This window comes from Cuculus canorus, chromosome 1 (assembly GCF_017976375.1).
Source record: "Cuculus canorus isolate bCucCan1 chromosome 1, bCucCan1.pri, whole genome shotgun sequence".
NCBI classification, from domain to species: Eukaryota; Metazoa; Chordata; class Aves; order Cuculiformes; family Cuculidae; genus Cuculus; species Cuculus canorus.
The window spans coordinates 98,051,133-98,075,555 of NC_071401.1; the positions used below are offsets into that span (position 1 = coordinate 98,051,133).

The 24,423-nt window shown below is 42.4% G+C and overlaps 1 protein-coding gene across 4 annotated transcripts in view; it reads left to right on the top strand.

Moving 5' to 3' along the window:
* Positions 1-2,726: 2,726 nt before the first annotated feature.
* The window catches only part of GRIK1 (glutamate ionotropic receptor kainate type subunit 1), a 173,894-nt gene continuing 152,197 nt past the window's right edge, over positions 2,727-24,423 (top strand). For 3 of the 4 annotated variants that reach the window (XM_054072449.1, XM_054072433.1, XM_054072456.1), the window contains exon 1: positions 2,727-2,985. In XM_054072449.1, coding sequence (XP_053928424.1) covers positions 2,892-2,985 — 94 coding nt within the window. In that variant the 5' untranslated portion in view covers positions 2,727-2,891. The remainder of the gene's footprint in view (positions 2,986-24,423) is intronic. The other variant, XM_054072441.1, reaches the window with a different exon arrangement.

Below are 24,423 nucleotides of genomic sequence, written 5' to 3' on the forward strand. Positions count from 1 at the left end.
CAGTTATTTGGTGTTCCAGTGTGACTGTGAAAATAAAATTTACCAGTCAAGTCAGAGTTACGTCTACTGCATGGTTTTGTACAATAGGTGAGTGTGTAGATGAAGGGTAGCTGTTATCAGCCATTGCTCAGTGGCTGAGTATTTCCTAGACTAGGAGATGCAGCACGCCTTCTCTCATGTATAGCAGTTTGAAAGGTAATAGGTTATAACACTGTGCCAAGTTACCGAGCTATTCAGTCCAGCCCAAGGGGGACTGACGGATTCCTTTTCTGCCTCCTACACAAGAGCACATGCTGTAGTTATTAACAACATGAGTGATTTAATGTAATTGTCACCTTTAGCTGGTGTGATGTGTGTGAAACAGCGAGGGTGAAGGCTGAGCCTGTCTCTCATCCAGTGTTAGGGTGCATCCCACAAGACCAAGAGATGAGGTGGCCAGTCATGCAGAGATGTGAAAGCAGCATGGAGCTGGAGGAGTCGTGCCAACATCCACAGCCACCTCTCAGAGCTGCGGAGAACTGGTAGCCACAGAAGAGGCACCAGCTGAGCTACATGCCCTCACCATGTCAGGGCAGAAGGAGACAAAGCATGAAAGCTAGAGGGAAATGAACCTGTCTCGTCCTGCTTTCTGGCAGGGAGCTTGTGCCTTCCAGCGGATTTAGCTCAATTCCTAAGGAAAGGATGTCTCTTTGGTAAACAAACAAAAAAATAAACATCACAGGCAAACATTCTCCAAGATGCATGTGAAACATGCTACAGGAAATATAAAGTGGGGCACTAAGTAGTATGGTAGCACTTAGTGGTAGCACTAAGTAGAGAACTCGTGAATAGCCTAAATTGCTCTGTAAACAGTAGAGGCAGCCTTTTCAGGAAACATTTGAGTATGACTGAGAGATATACCGTAGAGTATTTCCATTGCACTTCAGCATATGCTGCCACTGCTCCAAGGAGTTAATTTCTGGAACAATAGTTAGACTGGAGAGGAATACAAAACAAACAAATTTAAATTATTTCAATTTCTCAGCTATGCAATTTTAGTTCTGTTGCTAGGTGGGAGTCATTCTCCTGTCATGTTTTGTTTCTTTTTTTTCAGATCAGCCGAGGACCCATATGTTTACATTACAGTGGAGCATTTTGAGTTTCACTAAACCTTTAAAACAAAGACTTTAAAAATCACTTGATAACATAAAGTCATGGGGAGAAGAATCTGCTGGCCAAGACTAGGACAGGTATTATCATCTCTGTGTCCAATGGTTCAAAACCGGCCTTGAGTTTTCATCATTTGAACTTTGTGAACTTCTGATCACAGACGAGCAGCCCTACTGTTCCCTTGTTGTCCTGCCATGTCGGTGGAGATGCGCTGTGGGGACATGTTACCTCCTGCCCCTTACTCAGTTGCAGAGGTTCAGGGTATCAAACACACCCCAGAAAGAGTTGCCAATGGGGCAAACAGTTGATGGTGCTGTCTTGCCTCCACCTCATCCCCCCCGGGCATCCCTCAGCCTCCAGAAATTGTGCACCTTATCCCATGCCTGCCCCCCACCAGAATGGATGCGCGCACACACAGGCACCCCCCTGCATCATCTTCGCCTTTCATCTGCGTTTCAAACTCCCATAAAACTGGGAGGAAAAAAAGCAGGAATTGTGGGGCTGACGGGCACAGGGGGAAAAGCTTCCCCTGGACCAAGGAGGGGCCTCCAGCCTTGTGGGAAAGAGATCCATGGGAGCCAGAACAGCACAGAGTAAAACACAGGGCTAATTGCCTGGTGCGACAGGGGGCAGGGAGCATCTCTGCCCCTTCCCCTGTCCTCTGCCACTACTCTCCTCCTTTTCCTGTCCTCTCCTCTACCCTGTCCCTGTCCTCTGCCTCTATCTTGCTGCTGACCCGTACTCTGCCTCTAATCTGCTCCTGCCTTGCCTTGCCCCTGTCCCTAGCCTTGCCCCATCCCTGTCCCTATCCCTATCCCTATCCCTATCCCTATCCCCATCCCTATCCCTACCCCTATCCCTATCCCAGCCCCCGTCCCTGTCCTCTGCCTCTAATTCGCCCCTGCCTTGCCTTGCCCCTGTCCCTAGCCTTGCCCCGATCCCTGTCCCTCTCCTCCGCCTCTACTTTGCCCCTGCCTGTCCCGGGCCTCCCCCTACCCTTGCCACTGTCCCTGCCCTGTCCCTGTCACAGTCCCTGTCCCGTCCCTGTCCCAGACCCTGCCCCCGTCCCTATCCCTATCCCTATCCCTATCCCTATCCCTATCCCTATCCCTATCCCTATCCCTATCCCTATCCCTATCCCTATCCCCATCCCTATCCCTATCCCCATCCCCATCCCTATCCCTATCCCAGCCCCTGTCCCTGTCCTGTGCTTCTACTTTGCCTCTGCCTTGCCCTGCTCCTGTCTCTACACTTGCCCCTATCCCTATCCGTCCCCGTCCCCGTCCCCGTCCCCATCCCCATCCCTATCCCTATCCCTATCCCTATCCCTATCCCTATCCCTATCCCTATCCCTATCCCTATCCCCATCCCTAACCCTATCCCTATCCCTATCCCCGCCCCAGCCCCTGTCCCCGTCCCTGCCCAGCGCGGGTCCACCCGTGCCAGGGAGCAGCCGGCCAATCCCGTGTCCGTGTGCCCGTGTCCCCGTGTTCGTGCTGCCCCCCCCCCCCCCCCCCCCCCCCCCCCGCCCCCCGTCTCGTCCCGTCCATCCCGGGTCACCGCCGCCCCGCCCCGCGGGAGGAGCCGCCCGGTCCCCCCGTCCCCTGCCGGGGCGCCGGGAGCCGCGCGGCAGCGGGAGCGCGGGGCCCCGCGCCATGGGCGGGCGGCGCGGAGCGCGCAGCCGGCCCCGCCGCAGGTAGCCGCCCGCGGAGCCCGGCATGAGCTGAGAGCGGGCGCCGAGCATGGCGAGCGCCCTCGGCCCGCGGCGGCTCCTCTTCGCGCTGCTCTGCGCCTGGGCCGGCGTGCCCCGCAGCGGACAGCAAGTGCTGCGCATCGGTGAGTGCCGCCCGCGGGCACCGCCGCCTCCGGGGCTGCGGAGGGGCTTTGGGGCTCCGGCAGCTCCCGCGGGAGGCGGAGGGGCTTCGGGCACCGGGGGCGCTCGAGGCTTCGGGCACCACCGGCTCCCGGGGCTTCGAGCACCGGGGGTTCCCGGGGGCTGCGGAGGGGCTTGGGGCACCGGCAAATCCCAGAGGTGGCGGAAGGGCTTCGGTCACCACCGGCTCCCGGGGGCTGCGAAGGTGCTTGTGGCAACGCCGGATCCCGGAGCTTCGTTCACCAGCGGCTCCCGGGGATTGGGACACCGGGCGGCTCGCAGGGGCTGCAGAGGGGCTTCGAGCATCGCCGGCTCCTGGGGACGTCGGGTACCACCGTCTCCCGGGGGCTGCGGAGGGGCTTCCCGCTGCTGGGCTCTTGCCCCTCCGGGAGCTGCGCGGTGTTGGATCGTGCCGGGGCAGCGGGACCGGCGGGCGGGGTGCAGCCGCGGGGAGCCCCGTGCCGGGCTGCCCCCAGCCCGCCGCTTCCCCCGGCTGGGCGTTCGCGCTTAGCCCGCTCCGTTTGCTCCGCTGTCGCGGTCTTGCGGAGGTGCCGCTCCGAAAGTTTGCCCCGGAGGGAAGTTTGGGATCCCGGCGGATGGGACCGGGAACGGGGTTGGGAAGAGCATCTCGGGAGCCGTTCGGCTGCGGACGAGGAGGATGGCAGCGGGGGTAGAGGACGCCCAAACCCAGTCAGAGACCCCGAGGGAATGGTACAGTGACCTTAAAACGCGTGCCGAAAAGTGATGGAGCTCGCTGGCTCTGGTGGGAGAGAAAGGGACTGTAGCACGCCAAGGGTCACCTTTTAGGATAAGGGACGCGGTTGCCCTCCTTTGCCCTCGGTGCCAAACCCTTGGCGCTCCACGAGTGCCGAACATACGCGTGGTCCCAGAAAACAATTTATATCTGTGTAGAAAACTGCGCACCATGGAAACGGGGCTCAGTTCACAGGAAGCCTCGCTCCCTGTAGTGGGTTTCTTGTGTCAGTCAAGTGAGACAGTGAATACAAAGTATCAGAAGAGTTACGGGTTAGGAGAAGCTGGAAAAGATGTAGGCAGAATCTGCCACGCTTCTGTTTCCTATCCCCTTTGCTTGCCTGTCCCTCTTTAGTGCTTGAGAAGCATTGAACATGAAGTAAAAAAAAAGAGAGAGAGAAAAGAGGCTGTTTATAGCTCTCGTGGAGATGTATTCCTAAAGGCGTGTTCCTGTGCAAAGTAAAAGACTGATGTGTTTTGACCTGGCAAGCATTAACCTCGCTCAGTTTTCCCCACATGAGTACTCCTTTAAGCATCAAGAGGAAGGCTCTTCATATGCTTAGAGAGCGAGGGACCTGATGACTAAAATATTTAAATATATTAAGGGACACAGTCCCTCAAAGTGCTGTGCAAAGGCAAGTGGGGGGACGGGGAGGGAAGGGGGGAAGAAATGCTAAAGGCACTCAACGCCTTGCAGCTGAAAATCTGCAATAAGTTTATAACTGTCCATATTCAGTGTATACGCACTTTCTTTCTCGCAGGATGCAGGTGGAGTTTGCCGTTTCGCTGCTCACCACTACAGTGTAACTGTGCCCCGTTTGGAGTCGAGGGGAGTGTCTGTGCACAGACACAGAGCACATGAAGCATGAAGCTTTGTGCTTTCACATAGTGGTAATTTCAGAGCCAGTGAAACTTGTGGAAGAAAGTAGATGATATTCAAATAACTTAGCTACATGCTGCAGCAGCATGCGTTGGAAATATAGGAGCATCATCACTGCTTCTAGGAACCCTTAACTTATTTACCTCTAATAGGAATAGCATCTGAAGGAAAAAGGAGCGTGCCAGAGTTACAGGGAAACATATATGCTTGCAGGGTGAAACCTCAGCTTCACAGCTAGCATCAGCATTGCAGGGACCCAGGCAGTGGTTTAGAGTGTGCACTCCCCCCTCTGTCAGGCTCCCCGTTGCATACCTTACTTTGCCGCTTTTCTTTGGTCTAGTGAGGCTCCCAGGCAATTGCCCAGGTTTGTAGACTGTCTGCTGCAAGATCTCTGTGTTTCTCTAGTTTGGATTCACTCCTTCAGTGTGTGCAACAATAGTACCCTGACACTGGCTAAACTCTTATTTCCACCACAATATACACAGTGCTAAGTATGACAAACTGTTCAGCTTTCAAACACAGCAATAAACACACATCAGAAGAGATGCTGCTGGACAGTAAATGCTCCTCATGTGTTATGTGGCTATGAATGCCTAAAATATTAAATGAATTCTTATGACTGTAGTTATCCTGCCTATAAACTAATGGTGTTATAAAATATCAATCCTTCACGTTGGTTAACAGCAGCAAGTTTCTCCATGGAATCTGTCACTCTTAAGAGGTGACAAACAATAGTAATGGCAGTAACTCCGCCAACACTCTTTTTGATAACATGATACAATCATCCCAAAGCATTTCTGACAGTGAATAAAATGCTATTAAGCCATCAGACTTTCTTCTTCGTGTTTTACTTAATTAAGGAAAGGAAAGCACTGCAGTGGTGTAGCATTTTGCATCTGAATTAATACACCGGTAGTTTAATTGCATTTTCCTCTGTTGGGGAGCTTTTGCTTTTTTTTTTTTTTAATTATCATTTTTCTGGTTTATAATACAAATGAATGGATTCTTTTGTTGGTGTTTCATTAGTTGAGAAAGGATACGCGAGCAATAGATATTCCAGCTATTTCTCAGCATCAAGCTAATGATTACCTTCCTAGCCCTCTAAACAAGAAAATGAGGGATGGCAGTATGACCAGTAAAACTAACTCATTAGGATAACAATAATGGATTTTGAGATAAGATATAGTTTTCAGTCTCAGGTAATCCAATACTTAAATTTTAGTGTCTTATTGAGTATTTCTTTCACATTCATGTTAAAAAGCTATTAGATCTATTAGAGCTGTTCCAGAGAAATACCATCTTTGTTGGCACATAACCCACTAGACTATATTATAGAAAGGTATATTTGAAGTTCATGACCCTAATATTTTTTATTTAATATCAAGAATTTTCCAGTTTTTACACTTAGTCAACCTAACCTTCTTATCCATTCCACTTCTACCACTTGTATAAAATAAATGAGCTCAAATAGCAGAAGGAAGAATATAAATTAAGACAAGTAGGCACTAAGTTGCAAAAACAGCCTCCAAAGCATGGAAATCTCTGCAGCCACAAAATTTAATTGTTAATAGTAGATGCTGAGCTTCCTCATTTCTTAATTTATGTGCTTAAGGCCATTACAGCTTCTAACTAGGTTATAAGAATATATTTCAATGCTATTACACGAGAATTTATGAATGGTAGTCTTTCAAGCTGCGCTTCGGATTAGAACTAACCAATAGTTGAGGTACTACTCCAGATATTAACATATCACTGGAATTAATTACAAAGAGAATGTGGTGGTTTTCAACAAATACCTGTAGGAAGTTATACTTGGCTGTATCTTGGAATTAAACTCTAAAGTTAACAGGTCCTGAAAACAAGCAAATGAGCAATTGTTAAGTTTCATAGAAATTGCTTTAGGTGATGAAAGAGATACCCTTCTGTTTGTACTAGAAGTAATTTTCAGTAATGTGTTTCTGTAGTTAAATGGAGTATTTAAGTATGAGTTCATACTCTGCACTTCTTTTTTCCTTACTAGAGCAAAATTCTCAGTCGTTTAGTGAATTGTGTTTTCAAAGATGCAGGATTAGCCCCATAATATTTCTTTGCAATTGAGAAATATAGATTTAAACCAGACACAGATAAGTCAACCTAACCTGAAAAATATTATTTTCTAATAAGTTGAAAATTTCCATATGTATATTCCAAAATATATGTCTGTATTTCCCCAAGCAGGACAAGAATTATGAGGCTTTTTCCTGTGTGATATTACCTTTGCCGCACTATGAGAATGATAGGGACAAAACCCTGAAACACTGCAAATCTGGTTCGTCTTGTCAACTCTTTTTGAGATTTTGTTTATGATGGGGATGATATTAATACACTTTTGAGCTTCATCAGTGTGACATGGCAAAACAGGATTTGGAAAATATCATATTTGAACACTATTAAAAATGTTACATTTCAAAAGTGTTTCTTACTAGGTGTCCACAAATTATTCTATTCCATAATGTTGTCGGAAGTGGGACTGAATTTTCTGTTATTAGATGATAAGCCATTAACTACATTTTGTTCACCAGATGCTGAATTCTCTGTGGTTTATAAATCACTGTAATACAGTTTGGTTAAATGTCTTCATTCTATGCATAATAGGAAAGTATTTTGCTATAAATATTTCTAAAGGTTTGTTACCAAAATGTCCAGACATCAATTTTTGTGCATCTCTCTCCTCATTAGATTTGACAGTACTGTACATGTGTGAGACAGTGCAAGTTTTTTTTCTTTTTACAAACTTTAAATTGTTAATCAAGTTAAAAATATCTTATAAAAGGCAGATGAAAAATGTATTTCCAGCAACTTGGCAGGACACTTTAAAGGTCAGTGGAGCCAAGTGGCCTCGATGTGTAGAGTGAGCTCAGAGAACACACTTGACTGAATAATGTTTTGCATGGTTTCACTCTAAAATCTTACGATGAAAACCTCTGGTGATTTCTTTGTGTTCTGCCATTTAGGGTTGATGGTGCAGAGGGGTGAATTACTTTGTGTTCTATACCATTGTATTTCCAGGCATTAATACAGTGGAAGATGTTTGCTGTACTGGCTCACTCTGTTGGGGAATATTAAAAAGTTGTGAAGCTAGTGCTCAGCTGATGTAAATAGTCATCCTTTTATTGAACTGAAGGGAATTATGCCAATTTAAATTGCCTGAAAAGCTGCCTGAACGTACTTAATATATTGAGAACAATGAAACTTTTGTAATTTCCCTGATTGACCTACCTACTTACTACGCTTCCTAATGATGAGCAGGATCTGCCAGAATCAAGTTCTACACATCTTTATCTCTTGTTTTACACCGGTACACTCTACAGACCATTTCTGGAGCTCAGTCTTGAGGCCAAGCAGTGGTGGTTATTGAGCACATGAAGCTTGCCAACATTATGGTGACCTGTTCCACTGTCAGCTCTTGATGCCTTAGTAGGTGTGTTTACTGGATGGCTGTGCTGCTGCCAGAACGTCCTTATTGCTGGGACAGTGTAAAGTACTGTCAGGACTTAAAGAAGCTATAGAAGAGACTATCACTTTCCAGAAAATTGATGGTTTGTGTCTCTGTTGTCAGAATATACATTCTAAGTATCTGCTATAGCTTGAAATAGGTGAGCTGTAAAGGCACACGATCATCTTCAAATAGTTTATAATACTGTGGGTTGATGATTATGCAGCAGGCAACCAACTGCTCGGAGCTGTATTAATAAAAACACTAAGCTTCAGTTGCTTCTGTCCTGGGCTACTTGTCAGTAAAGGCTGATGGAGAGCATCAAAGGGAAGGTCTCAAGACCTGAAAATGAAAATTAGGGAAAAAAGACTGGATTCGCCTAGCTTCGATGAGAGCTAGGGTGTTTAATGCAATACTGAGAGGTATGAAAAACATTTAAAAAAATGCATCAGAAAGATGTATTAGTCCTGCATTTCACATCTTGGAAGATAGGTGGTTCACTATGGCAAATTTCACATAGTTGTGTTGGTCAAAATTCAAGTAGATTACAGGAAAAGGAGGTGGACAGCAAGCCAGGTGATTGATATCTATGCTGCAGTATTTTATTATTTTCTTTTAACTTATGCAAGGTATACTTTAATGTGCCCCTGTGCAAAATAGTTCCATTGTGCTGCACTGAGCTCCAGGTGGGAATATAAATAGGGCATCCTGCTGTGATTCAAACACGTTTATGTAACATATACGCATTGGTACAGACAGTTCAGACTTCAGGAAAATGCAGGATGAAATCTCCAAAACAATGAAATTGATATCCTTGATATCAATGACATTTTGATATCCTTTGCCAAAGGATAACAATTTTTTGTCATATATTGCAAGATGGCTGATGCTTTACCTAGTACTTTTCAATTAACAATTCAGGCAGTGTTCAGTGATCATTGTAGGAAGAGCAATCCTTATACATAAAATAAAATTGAATTTCTTTGAATTTCCTTTCTTGCTTAATAGCCTATTTGTAGTATTCAACTGTAATCTTTCTTATAAATTCCTGTGACTTTCCCATAACGCCTAATTTCACTTGCATTTGCCTCAGCATCAGTTCTTGCTGTAACTATAAGCTCCTCCATATGCCCCTGTCTTCGCTTAATATTTTCCGCTCAGACCACAAGTACAACCTCAATACTGTTTTTTCATTACAGTCTGTTTTGTATATCCTGGTCAGTAATAAAGCTTAAATCCTGCTCTCCACAACACCGCCCCCCCCTCTTTTTAAACAACTGCCTCTAATCTTCTTTTCTCAGAAAGGCTTGATTTGACCAACTAGACTATAGACTGTACTGCAGTGAAAAAGAAAAAAATCCTATCCAAGAACTGATTAGTTTTACTCTGCAGCTTTGGATTCTGTAACCTGCAAGCCCAGTATGTCCTAGTTTTCGGTTGACTTCAGCTTTTAGTTTGCAGTAATGAGTTCATGATTTTGGGAAAGCTTTGCAGTGCGAATGTTGTTATCCTTCCCTCTCTCTTTCTTTCTCCTTCTGCTGAAGGTGATAGAGTATTACCTAGAAAATGATTAGCTTTTGAATGATGAATTTGCTTGCACTGAGCAAAATCTAAATTCAAAATTAAAACTGCTTTATTATTACGAAGAGGCATCTTTTTAATTTCAGCTAGAGGAGTATCTGATAGGGCAGTTAAAGTATCTTTTTCTTTTTTTTTTTTTAATTCCCCTGACAGTGCAGAAGGTCCCTTATATTATCTTTCTACAGCTTCATCTGTACTGAGACACTGAAACAGAGTGGCACAAGCACTGGGAAACGTGAGTCAGTTATATGGCCGAGTAGTACGGTGAAAGACTTAGAAGTGGTCACAAAGGCTCAGCTTCTTTTCTTGGGTCCATCAGTCTCTTTAGAATTACACTTTCTAGTTGGTTTTTTTTTTTTTTCCCTTTGGGCTTTCAGGCTGTACCACATGTTTAAAAGGGTAGCATTATAAATTCTGTTAGCATTGAAATTGTTCCTACATTCTGCCATTGGATGCGCACATGCAAACTTGGTCTGTTTCAAGGGAAATTACAGCATGTTGGCTCTGGCTGGGGTTCAAGACCAGCCGTCCTTCCATATTGCTAAATGGCATGGAGGCCCTGGTGCAATGCTGAGTAGGTGGAAGTGACAGTCAGAGTGCAGAAGTACCTCCAGAAATATGGAATAGGACTTGTTTTGAGTGATCAAGTATGCAAAGCTCATTGTTCTACCTACATATGAAAGAGCAGTGAAACTTCCCACAGCCATTATGTCCAAGCAACACTTCTGCTAGAATCATTATTATAGGTGCTGAGGCTTTGCTTTGGCTCTCAGATGGAGAACGAACAGATCTCCCCCTGAATTCAGTGGTGTACCACTGAGATCTTAAAATCACTGATTTTGCATGCTCTCCTATGGAGAAAAAAACCCAAAGCAACAAACCAAATCCAAAAAAAACCACAATACTTTTTTTAAAAATGACCAGGCATGCTAAAATAAGCAAGAGCCATTCACTACAGTGTAAGTAATAAAGACTTTTTAGTTCTAAACGTTTTGGACAGAATAAGCAGGAAAAGGAACTAGTGTATGCTGTGGATCAAAGGGTTTTGAGAAAAAAATTGCTATTTTTAAACCAAAAGCATTAGGTAGCTGTAAGAAAAGAAGAGAAAATATTTGAAGATAGGAGTTTATTCTCCCCTTCCCCCGGGATGAGCAATGGAGCAAAGTCCTGTCAGGATGTTTAAATTGTGCTTACTGCCACTCACTTCCACTAAAGATCACCTCCCCTTCCTCTCCCAGGGAGAGATGTGTCATTAATGTCCTCAGCATGCAAGCCAGATCCCCAGGTGAGTAATTAGGCTTGCCTAATCTGCTACTGCTGTTTCTGCAGTTAATGGCAGTCTGTATGTCAGCCCTACATATCCTAAGTATTACTTTAGTTGCTTACTTTAATGCTAAGTATCTTTTCCTACCTGAGAGCTTTGGCATTCCAGTCCACAAGAGCACACATAGAAGCCAGTAAGTTTTTAACTCTCTGCTTTCCCGCACTGAATAGCAAAAGCAGCCCACGCATCTCGGTTTACAACTCTCTCTCTGAACAGGTAAATCAAACGATGCTACTTCTCTTTAAGAGTCTTGCCTTGCTATAGCTTTGCCTAGCTGTAGTAACACTGCTACTGTATATTGTAGTGCAGTAGAACAATTAGACAATGAACAAGTACTTTGAATCGTACTGTCTTTAGAGGAAGCTGGATTATATACATTTGGTTTAGCGTAATTCTGCAAGACAGTGCTGAGAAGAAAAGCTGCATGTACCTTATATCTTTTGATCATATAACCAGAAGGAAAATTTATGGAAATTTGTGCTTGTAGGGTCTACCATGCAATGAAAGGTGGTGTTGAACTAGTTTCCTTACTGCTTTGTTGCATGTTGTATTTCAACAAGAATTATAATTAATAACAACACGGAGATCTTCTGAAGCAGTAGAGCTCAAAGTAAAGTACTTCACAAAGCACATACAATTGGTTTGATTTTATGATTGGGAAAGTCAGGGCCAGATAACAAGCGTTTTGTTGGCAAAATGATGGCAAAACAGGGAGCGACTCCAGGTCTCTCAAGTGCCATCACCTCAGACCTCTGTCCACTGTATCACAACTTTGATGTGTCCTTATGCTTGTATACTAGGTGAAGATTTGGCTAGATCGTTTGGAAATTAGTAGAATGAAGTGCTAAGTGTTGCTTCTACAGACGCCCAAGTGCATTTAACTAAACAATTTGTAGGTGAGCGTTTTATGACCTGAATGTTTTGCATGTGCTTGGAGATCAGCCCTAAGTGCAGCCAACGCTGAATATTTTCCCTGACCCCAGGGCATTCTCTGAAGAAGGGGTGCACCTGCCTTTCTCTTCTGATTTGGGTAGCTGGCAAATACTATGTGCTGTGTCTGACCTTAACCAGAAGCCCCTCGGAGGCCACCAACATCCATGGCCCTTGGAAGTGCCTTTTCACTGCGCTGTCTTCAACACGCATCTTCAGCATGGTTTGCCGTGTCCTCTCAAGCCTCTGGCTTCCAATCTGGTCAGCAGAGTGGTGTTCTGCTGAAGATCAGGCGTATTAAGTCTTAGCAAGGAATGGACATTTTTAGGATACAGAAGAATTACATTTTTTCCCCCCATTTTGCTACTCCCATGGACCACTCCACTGTGGCACACACGTAATTATGTATGTTTCAAATACAGAAACACTTCGGTTTTTATGTCCTTTTCATGAAGATATTACATACACTGGCAAGGTGGTGAAGTGTTTTACTAGGCTGTAACTCCCGGGCAAATACAGAAACCCACATAAATTGATCTGACTTCTCTTGCATAATGTCTGTTCTAGCACCATGTTTTCCCCCTTTTTCTCCAAGGAAGGGTCTTGGCGGTTGGAAAATGGCTTTCACAGCATTCGAGCCATATGCAGTGGTGTAGACTGTACCATCAAAACTGTTGAAGTCTTTATGAAATATTCAGGTGTCTTTATAAAATTTTACAGCCGTGCTAGCTATGAATTAACACTGGCTTCAGGAACTACATGTCTCAGTGCTCACAATCCTTTGCTTTCATTGTCTTGGTCTCATCCCTGATGAAGATATGAAGAACTCAAAATTAGATGCATTGAGATGTAAACATCCAGAGGAAAAAAAAAACCCACAAAACAAAGCCACAACTTTTGCTTTCACAAAAATAACCTTTTCTCTTATTACATTCAAGAAAAATACAAGAGAAGCCAAAGCCGTTTTAAATCCTCCTTCCTGCTGTACAAATGACTTTCTCCTAAATGTCTTGAGGGCCCTGTGCCAACCCAGTCATTTCTATAAAGGTTATGAATAGGAAGCTCAGGCCTGATGGAATATGAAAAGTAGTTTACGTGAATTAGTTACATCATTTTCGAGGAACTGCAAATTAATCCTGATTTCTCTGGAATGCTCCCAAGAGATTAATCTCAAGACATCTGAGTCCGTATCAAGCTCAGAGGCTCCCTATCAATAGTCAGAGGAGAGGAGGCCAGGTTGCTGCAGTAACAGTGTGACATATGTAAAACTCTGTGTGATTATGTCAGTATCACAGAGAAAGCTGTTTAAAAGTTAGATCAGGGTTTTAAGCTCTACTATACTTTTCCAAAGATTGTCAGTCACTGTCAGATCGGCCAGTGAATCAAAATGCATGATGAATAACTTCAGCAGTCTCATGTGGATAGCAAGTTATCTACCCACATAAAATAATATAGTAATAAATTATAGAGAACTATTAAAGAAACTAGTAGTAAGCCACTTAGGAATTCTTCCTTGAAATTTGGAGACATAAAAAATCACAGTTTCTGATGAAAATATTTTCATGTTTTGTTTTTGAATGCTTTTATTCATTTTAGGGTTCTGAAAGAGCACAGGAAAATACTTAAAAATCAAGCAGATGATCTTTATTAGTCTGTTGAACTGGGAAATGAATGAGTAAATATCTTGTACAAGGTACAAGAAGGATATGCAATCATTGCTGTACTATGTTCTCTTACGATCAATCAGATGTATTTTGTGTAATAAACCATGCTCATACTAAACAAAACTGCTTTGTTACTAGAATGCTGTGTCCCCAAATTATTTGTCCATATTTAAAAATATTAAATGTGAAAGGCTATAGTAAAAGAGTATAGTAAATGCAGCAGAAGTCCTGAAGAATAATATATGTGCTTAGGTAACAAAAGATGGGTTTTGAAGTTGGTCAGCCAACATTAATTTGATTTCCCATCTTCTGGGGTTTCACTTTTAAATCTTATATGCTTATATAAAAAGCTTGTGGTATAATCCTCTACCATTGTGTAAAAAACCAATTAGAAGAGCGAGCATCATTCCCCTCACACCTTATGGGCATGGCAAAGTTCACTAGTGGAGATGCTCAGCTCGCTCTGGCCAGGTGCTCTGGCATGTGATTCAATCCTGTCATCAAGACCACTTCCAGAATTTTGATGCAAAAATGATGTCTTTCTTCTTGCTATCTCTGATCCAACAACTTGTATGCAAAGAGCTTTTTATTCTACCTAAGCTGCTTCCTTTCAGCTATGCCAAACAACCCGAAAAACTTATCAGTGGGGCACTGCAGCTGAAGTCTAACATGAGTTGATGTTTTTCCAACTGTAGCTATCTTGAAAATTTTCATTTCACGTCCAAATTGTTTACTTATCTGCTAGAAACATATTTTAAGAGAAGTTAAAGCTCTGTTGCCCAAGGTGCATTTTAATACAGGGGAAGAACTGCTTCAGATATTTCACATTACATCTTCTAGCTTTATCTGGTTCTGTAAATTATAAAGCTGCTCCATTGAACTGAATAGAGATTAAATTTTTGAACACTGAAGAATGCAGATTTTTCTCTTTGAAATGAAGAATCTGTCCTGCATCAGTATAGCTCATTGTCTACTTCACTGCCCAAGCCTTTCTTTTTTCTGTTAGGGTGCCAGGCTGTTTCCTGGGGACTACGTCCTGTTGTTGATCCATGTACTGACATTAAAAAGCATCTGCAGAAGGAATGAGTGTGGGATGTGCCCTGAACAGCAAGTGGTCTGAGAAACTGTAATCCTTATGCTGTCATCTTGAAATCAGAACTGCCATGAAGGAAAACAAGCAAGAAATGTTTATCTTCTCATCTTTGTAGACCTTATCCTGTAGATATCCAATGTATGTATGATACGCAGATGGATTTAAAACAAATTGCTTGCAGCATCCAACTGAAATACTTATGCACTGCAGTTTTACTTAGATGCGTGCCTCTATCAAGCTGGATTTCTGACTTCTATCCCTCTTTTCTTAGCTCTCCCAATGTGGCGAGATCACATCTGTATTTGTATTCTTCTGTGCCTAACACAGATCCCTGGCAGGAAGCTGAGTGGGTGCCTCCTTTAAAGCGACTGATAGGATCCCATGTTGCAAACAGTCCTGTTATATCTGTATAAAGGATGAATTTAGTCCCATTTCCTCTTGTGAATTGTTTCCCATATGTGCATACATGCACACAAAAGCCAGACACTGCAGCTGCCCCAAAACACTTGCTGCTTGCACTACTGTGTGGTGCAAACACTTCATGGAGCTGGAGGATGTTAACCAAAATGGGAAGAGCATCAGTGTCAAGGTTCCCTATGGCCTCTTCTCTGTGGCATCCTCATCACATTTATGTAAGGGGTGGAGGGGGGGACATGGTATCCTGACACCTCTTTTCCTTCCCCTGTGGCAGCTTTGCTCCCCTTTTTCAGAAGCAGTGCATGGAGAAGCAGCAGCATCTCCTTTCTGTTGAAGAGAAAGCAGCGGAGGCAAGCATGCCTGGGACTGCTGCAGGCAGTGTTTTTCTGGGTGAGTGGGTTAAGGTCACGTCCTCCCTGTCAAGTTCTCCGTCAGCAGGGACACTCAGGGTGTGCAGCATACATCTCAACCTTTTCAGGAGCACTGGGGTTAGCAAAAATCAGAGGAAGAGAAAGGAAATGTTTTCTACTAATTAGATGGCTATATGCTTTGTGCCCTCTGGTTCTTTGCTTTAAATGGGAGTATTTCTGTGTGTAAGCAGATTATTTCTGTGTTAATCAGGCTGTTACATAGCTTATTTTATGTAGGCAAAAGTTGCTCCAGTTTTCCATGTTGTATTGAAATACTTTGCACAGCAAGGTAATGAGAAGGGGTAATGAGGAAAAAGGGAATTGTTCTTTGCAAGTGCAGAATAATTAATATGCCAACTACTGTTTTAAGATGATTTGTGTACTAATTTATTTCTACAAATCTGTAAGTGCAAGTGTGATGAGATCCTACCTTTTCTTCCTTCTCATAAAGGTAAATTCAGGAAGCCGTTGCACAACTCTTTGTCTTGAGTATTTCTGTGAATGTTAAATTGTTACTATGCATTGCCACTAAACAGGTGAATTTTGTTTCTGGGCAGCTTGACTTATCCTGAGCACTTTCCCTCTTTCCTGTGTGAAACTTAATCAGTCAGATATAGAAGTATTCTTTCCATAGCATTTATATTGGAACTACTTATTTGTAGTAACTTCTATTAAGAATAGTGTGAAGCTGCTTCTCTCCAATGACTTATAACTGCTGTTGTAAGGACTGGAGTTTCTTAGGTGGGATACTGAACTGCCCAGTGATACCAGTTGCACAGTCAGAAATGTGATTTTTAAATAATTTAAATAACTAAGTTAGTTTAGGAGATTCAGAGCAAGCTTTGCTGGGGAGCTTTAAGTAATGCTAAAATTCCTGGCTTTTGTATTTGCAACTCATCTGTTTGCAATATAAAGAGCATATTTTATTACAATTCTTAGAATAGTGCAGTAATTCATGATATTGTATAATGATGTAATATTAATGCACATTTATATTAGTACAGTATCTTCATTGATTACTTGACCAATAACTTGAAATCCACAGGAAAAATCTGAATAAAACTCAGTTACTGGTCATCCTAAATGGTCAGCTTTTATATCTTGTTATCACTGCTGAATTGCTCCATACTGGAGAATTAACAGGAATCAAGGAAACGTTTTAAAAGGAATATTCAACATCTTTAGTTGCACATTTTAGCTTTTTTATATACACAACTCTGTTCCTTTGTTACTCCTCTAAGTTAAAACAGAGGCAGGTGGGATACAAAGAGGTGATGTTCAGCCATACTTCCAATTTAATCCCTTGAAAGAAAGGCTTATAATTAAAATATTGATTCCTACTAAGTAAAGTAGTGCTGAGAAGCTCCTTCAACATACATATTTTTTGAAATCCCTTCCTACATTTGGCAGGGGCTGAAGGAAGTGGGCACAAAGATTCAAAGCCCAGTCCTTCTTCCTTAGCAGTCAGTTTGTCTTAAACTTCGTTGACAACAGCTCGATGACTGTATGTAAACCTTCTTCAGGAGGTTTGATTGACATGAACTTTAAACTGCCTATCTTTATCAGATTTAACTGCAAAAACTTTTTGGAAAACCCAACCCTCATTCTTATCTATGAGTTCTTATGGAAACTCTGTGAGAAAATGGGGTACAAATTTATCTCTTCTGGTTTGCTGTCCTTTGTTTTAAGTGACAGACCACTTTTTCCCAGGGGGGAAAAAAAACACCTGAAGACTATTTTAGCTCTGCCTTTCCCAGGTTCAGTGAAGCTGCGGCAGTTTATAGTGATGAGGCTCTGGCAGGTGTATTATTCTGACAGAAGTGAACAGTTGGGCAATTTACCGGGGTTCATCCAAACTGCAATTGGACATTCTGGGTTCCATTAGTTTGAGGAAATCAATGGTAAAAGGCTTCCTCCCACTTCCTTTTCCTTCAGCTGCTGATTTTGTCAAAATCTCTCACTTCTGCGAAGATTTCTGATGCTACTAAATTAGGATGAGCTGTGGACTCCGCTGAGATTAAAGAGGTGCTAGAGTGAGATCTGAATGGACTAGGAAGGTGGGCAGTCCCCAACCATATGAATTTTAGCAAGAGCAAGTGCCAGATTCTCCACCTGGGGTGGAGTAATTCTGGTTACACACACAAACTGGGAGTTGAGAGGCTGGAGAGGAGCCCTGTGGAAAGAGATCTGGAGGTTTGGGTTGATGGCAAGTTGAAAATGAGTCAACAGTGTGCCCTAGCGGCCAAAAGAAGGGCCAGCTGTGTCCTGGGAAGCATCAAGCACAGAATCACTAGCCTGTCAAGGGAAGTGATTGTCCCACTGTACACTGCACTGTTGCACCTTGAGCACTGTGTGCAGTTTTGGGCACCTTAGTGTAGGAAGGACAGCAAACTGTTAGGGTGTGTCTAGAGGAAGGTGATGGAGATCATGAAAGGCCTTAAGGGTAAGACTTATAAGGAGCAGCTGGAGTCTGGTGATCTGTGACAGGACACAAGGAAATGGAATGAAGCTGTGTCAGAGGAAGTCCAAACTGGACATTAGGAAAAGGTTCTTCCTGTGAGTGTGGTCAGTTACTAGGACAGGCTCCTGAGGGAAGTGGTCATGTCACCATGCCTGGCAGAGTTCATGGAGCTTCTGAATGATGCTCTTGGTCAAATGGTCTAGTTTCAGATAGTCCTGCAAGGAGCAGGGGTTCAGGCTCCGTGATCTTTATGGGTCCCTTCCAAGTTGAAATATTCTGTGCTTCTTTGGTTTCCATCTATGCCCTGCTTGTTCTCACCAAAGCGGAGGCAGAGAAAGAATACAAAAGTTCACTAGTTTATAGTAAGAACAGACACTGTCAGGTGTAAGTTATTCCAGCTACTGATGATGCTGTAAACAGGCTTGAATAAGAAAGCTGGAATGTCTTCTTAGTCACAGTTTCTAGAAATAGCATTATTATTTACATACGATCACATAGTTGGAGCTAGCACAGCAAACACTAAAAGCACAAACCTCTATTTATATAGAAGAATGTCTTGTTAGAAAAGAATCTTCCCTTGCTTTGTGCAGCTTAGCACAGAGCTTCTGATTCAGCAGACGAATATATCAAGTAAGGTTGAGTATGATACAATTTTGATGTCATGCTGAATTCATGGTAGAGCTAATATTGTTACAGTCCTGTTGTGACTGACATAAACCTGTCACATTTTCAATAAGGTGATTCATGAAAGATACAGAAGAATCAATGGAGATAAAAATAGATAATAACAGCATCCATCGCATCATAATTTTGCTTGTATTATACAGAGTAACCTGATTAAAAGGGTCATGTTTAAATGTAACATGGCAAAACTGCTTATAAAAATGAGAGTGAGAGAGAAGGAACCCAAACTGGTGAGCTTTGCAAGTAAGCCAAGGGGTAATACATCAGTCTCCACAGGACAGCAGTGAGCTCCCTGTGGGAAGACAGGCAGCAGGCAGCCTCCCCATTTGTGAAACCTGATCTAAACTGGAGAACTGCAGGGAGCCTGGCACATTTCTACCTGATGAAAGCCAGAATGAAATAAAAAGACCCTCAATGTGATGCTACAAAGTTAAAAATCTCTTTTATATTCACACCTGGGTACAGGGGTCTCTGGGTCCCCATGGCCTGAATTCTGCTAGAATATTTTGAAGTCATCCTGACTGTCCTATAGCTAGCAAGAGTAGTGCGTTCTGTATTTTAGGATGGATAAGCTGCTGCCATTCTTCATGACATACTTGATGGATTCTGGACCGTATTACTCAATTGAAGGAGAGACATCTGTGGGCATATAAAGCACAGTGTTACAACTTAGTTTAATTTTATTATTTTTTTTTCCTGCATTATTGATATCTAAGTACAGAGTAATACTTTGTGGGAGAACTGATAGAATCTGAATAGCTTCCTGATCTCTGAAGAACCACGTGGACATATATCATCTGAGGATCAGTGTCTGTTCAGTTTGTACTGTATCCTAAAAATTAAAACATTACTGCTAGATCCCTTTTACTGGATAATAATGCTGCATTTGCTCTGAGACACACCAATGCATATTGCATGTAAAGGAAGGAAGGAAAGGAGTGAGGGAGGAGGGCAGGCAGGCGAGCAAGCAGGTGATAGAAGGGTCCAAGAAACAAACTGCTGAATAGCTGACCTAATGAAGCCCAGACTTGCCTTCTGCTTCTCCCCATCCTACAGTTACTATAACCTCAGCTGCCTTTCTTGTTCCCTCTTGACCTCCTCTCTGCAGCAGCAACCGTGGTTCTCTTCCTCCAAAGTCCTCCTGCTTTCCCTGAATGATAAGCAGCAAGAAGCAGTAGTGTTGTTTCCAAAAGACACACAGGCAGCAGACCAAACCTATGAGTAGCCTGAGGTTTTCCTTCCGTGATGCCATTTACTACATTCCTCAAACTGATTCTCACAAAATTAGTGGGAACTGCATGACTTTGAGACCTCTTTCTTTCGTCAAACTTGGCTAAAGGCAGCCAGCAGTTTAATTATTGGTGTGAACAGGACTGAGATAGATGAGCAGAAGGCATAATTTTGGAAATCTCATTTCCATAGAAAATCTTGCTAAAAACGGACTTAATTTTTTTTTTTTTGTTTAAGAAATCAGATATGTCTGTTACTCACAAACTAGATTATATCTGAGATAGCCAAAATGCTGGTTTCCCCCATTCTGCTGCACTTGGTGAAGATGTATAATCAGAATCAAAGTGTTGCTGCTCTTGCCATGAAGCCTGTACTTTTGTAAAAGATTATATCTGGGGAGATTTTTGTTCTCTGTGGGGCAAGAGCTGATTAAGACGTTATGCTAGTTCTGTTCAAACCACACAGTGTTATGCCAACAATATCTTTCCTTCTCCTTGTGCCTGCGAGACTGGGCAATCATGACATAGACAGACATCAAAGGGAAAAGCTTTGGTAGCGGTTTGTGGAATATCAGGCCCATAAGTGTAGCTCAGCTTTCTCTTCATTACAGAGAAGCATGTTTCAAGAAATCAAGGAGCATAGGAAGTTCAGAAGGACACTGATATTTGTTATTCAGAAAGTGTGATCTACATCCTTCATGCATCTCGAAATTTACACTGCTCTGTTATGTTGCAGGTGATAAGTAAAGCACAAAATCAAAGTGAAAATTTTTCATCTTGCTGTAAAAGCCCTTCACAATGCGGAATATTCACAGGTAGCTACATAAACATCTATGTCTGAATTAGAAGGAAGAAAAAACACCCTCACAAAGACAGCAGAGAGCAATAAATGGAGATGATGTCCTATACTACTTGAAGTGTTGGATGAGGATCTGGGACTTGTGTGTTGCTTTCTTAGTGACTCAGACTGTTTCAATAAGCAGAAATACACGGAATCATTAGGAAAACAGATTATGCATTTGTACAGTGGCACCTGCATATGGTGATACGGCTTATACGTATGGACCACATATGGTAACAGGAACAGCAGTGCTTCTGAAGCAGTACTATACTGTTTGGCTGTAGTGTTTTGCTGACATATTGATGTAGGCTATAGTCCTCCAAATTCCTGCCTGTTGTCATTTTTCAATCTGTACTTCTTCCCCCCCGTTCTCACAGCCCTAAAAAATGGAGCTGGGGACTGTTTCTGAAGCCTACAGGATTGCCTTTTAAAGGTGTGAGATTCGGTGATTGGTGTTCTGCTACAATAGCTCTTTACTGTAGTCTTGCTATCTCCTGTCATCATGAGCTCAAGCACTGGTACACAAGGAGGATAAAGACAAGGAAATGGAATTAAAAAATCTTAGATAAGAGCGAAATGGCAAGTTGATGATAATCTTAAGTATGTGGAACTGTGTTTATGCACGTTTTCTAGTTAAACTCAAGTACTTTCTAGTGCTGAACATGCTTAAGAGATTACAGAGTGAAGGATTTATTGCAAAATCTGTCATGAAATTCTCAAATACACTTCTTTTATTCTGCAGCCTGAACTCAGGCAACTAGCAGTCACGTGAATGTACTTATAAAACTACCAAGATAGTATAAGAATGCATTTGCAAGCTGATGGGGAATAAAGGCTTCATTAATTTTTCTTTTAGTAGGGACACCTTTATATTAAGTTAAGACTCCAAGATGTTCAGTATTTCTGCCATGATAAGAAAAAAATATGACCAAATGATAAGAAAAGCAGCAAGTTTCCTGGCTTTGCAAGTTTTAAAAATTCAAATAACTGGCAGTTGCAAAACAACAACTCTGAATGCTACTGACAGTCTGTTACTTTTACAATCACCTTCCAGAGCTTTAGTGCTTATCATCAGATAGAACAGTTGGCCCCAATGGAAAAGACAGTTGTGAGAAATGACAGGATCTTTACAACGGGCAATCATGATGGCATTAGTGTTATCCACTGCAGTAAGTGTATAAATCACAGCAAATGTGCTTCCTCTTGGAGTCGGGATCTGTTGTTTTTTTTTTAATCAATCACAAGTATTTATCCACCAAATGGTGAAATTGCCAGATGCGTTTTACACCTAGTCCAGTGAGCAGTTAGACATTACTGTCCACAGATCACAAACCCAGTATTAGAATGCCGCTTGGAGACACAGATGTTAAGTTAAAGGCAGATTGTGTGCTTATTAGAGAGCTCGCCCTACTCTCTGTGAGCTAGAGGTGCTTTGTAATCTCTTACTGTAAATGAGTGTGAGGTTTAAATGGCTGCTATTGTTTTTTGAGGCCTTTGGCGGGAGAATGAAGGAACATATTAGGAACACAGGGCTGCATATTGTCCCCAGTTTAGGTACAAAACTTAACTGTTGTCAGCAGATTACAAAGAGAGGTTAATTTTTCCTAGGAAAATACTGATATGCAGTTTTAGCTCCACAGTCAGACTGTTTATTTCTATAGAACAGCTATTTCCCAGAAAATGTTACATAAATCAGAGGAATTACTATATAAATATCCCCTGGAGCTTTTTCATTAGTTTTCAATATTGGACAGCATCCAGTGTTAGAGGTGTAAAAGGAAGAAATTAGAAACCCTGTAATGGAGAATTATGGAAAGATATCCCTCAAGAAAGCTCTATCTCAGCTTCTACCCTCTGGTGTTTCACCTATTACTAACATGCATGAATTCTGCATTTGATCTTATCTGATGCAATCTTAGCTATTCTTATTCTCCCTATAAGTGTCTCGTCTTCTCTTGAATCCCACTGAGCTCTCAGTTCTCGGTATCACCTTGTAGCAACACATTCCCCAAGTTAATTATTCTTTGTATCAAACAGCATTTTCTTTTATCCATTTCAAATTTGTTTCTTCACTATGTCACTGAGTATCTGCATGTACCCATACAAATGAAAAGGATAAACTGGAGAGGATAATCTTCTGCTTGTATCCCTCTTGCCATTTTCTGTATCTGCATCACATTTTTTCTGCTCAGGTCCATCTGTTTGCCTCTCCATCCTCAAAGCAGAGCCTGAACTGGAGCTGGTCTTCCTTAGTATTAACAATCAAATCCATATCTTAGTTATGGTTAAACAAGGTGCTGTTTTGTTGAGGGCAAAGAAGAGAAACAGCTAAGAGGTGGAGGCATCCTAATGGGAAATTTTGGTCCCAAGAGGAAAATTCCAAGCTTAAACAAGAGTAGCAGAAATCTCACAGCTTGGAGCGTGCATCTGTGCTTTTGCTTCTGCTCTCTTTCTTCCCTTTGTCAGAAAAGGATGCCCTAAGAGCAGCATTTTCTAATCACCCAAAAAATTCCATCGCGTTTCCCTACCTGCCCTGCAGAAGTGAGCTCTATCCTGTAAAATCCTGTTGTGGCATTGTATATTTTTGACACAGCACTCCGAGGTCACTCAAATGTGCTTTTTATAGCACTCCTTCTCTGCCTCTGGAGGACATTTTATTGTACAGAGAAAAGCTTAACTTCTCTCATATAGAAAGTCTGTGATGTTAGCCTGTAGAGGTACAGCTATAGATAGGTATCAACTCCTGTGTAGGCACCGATATGATGGAAAAGGTAATTTTCCACACATAAATTACAACATCAGGTCTTCCATCCTACGTAAAGTTAACTTTTCTGAAAGTATGCTCTCCTCTTCTCTAGACAAGGTTTCTTTTGAAAACAACCTCCTGCCTTTTATTCAGCACCCGGTTTTCTGGCACTCTCTGAGTTGGCCTATTCCATAGAAGGTTTTTACTCATTCTTTGAGAAAGAAAAGTTGGAATCTTGCTAGCTGTATTTGTCCATGGGTAATGTTCTAATATGTATTTAATGCAACAGTGAGATAAGCACCCATATAAAAATTACACAGGGGACATGCTTGCTGATCTTGTCTGGATGGGCTAGGATGCTTCCCTGGGGATGAATTCAGATCTGGAAGACATGCAGTGATCAAAACAGTCCTGTGGGGTTTTAAATAGAGACATATCTTGCTGCACAAATAATAAAAATGTTTTTATTTAAGTTCAGTAGTTATGTGCGTGTACAAGTCAGAGGCAAGCATGAGCAATCACAGAGGACTGAATATGTCATCTTATTTGAAAAGATGAAAGCTATCTATGAAATTGAGAGAGCAAAGGGTGTACCCTTGACATCTTATCATCTTGTCATCTAATTTTAGTACTACAAAAAAACCAAGGTTCCAGATATTTGTGTCCACATTACTGTCACCTCCTTCTGTTTCCATTTGTGCTGTGTTTCTTGTCCCTATAAAATGGGGCTTCTGCTTGCTGTAGCGACTGTTTTCAGCTTGTTCTTTTAAACAGGCTTATTCTTTATTTTGTTATAAACCAGGGAGCTACTCTGCTGGGCAGAGTGTCACCAAATACTTGTATTTTCTGTGTGGGATTTGCAAAAGTGCTGTAATTTGGCTTGCTTGCACCAAATGTTCTTGATGGCAAAACT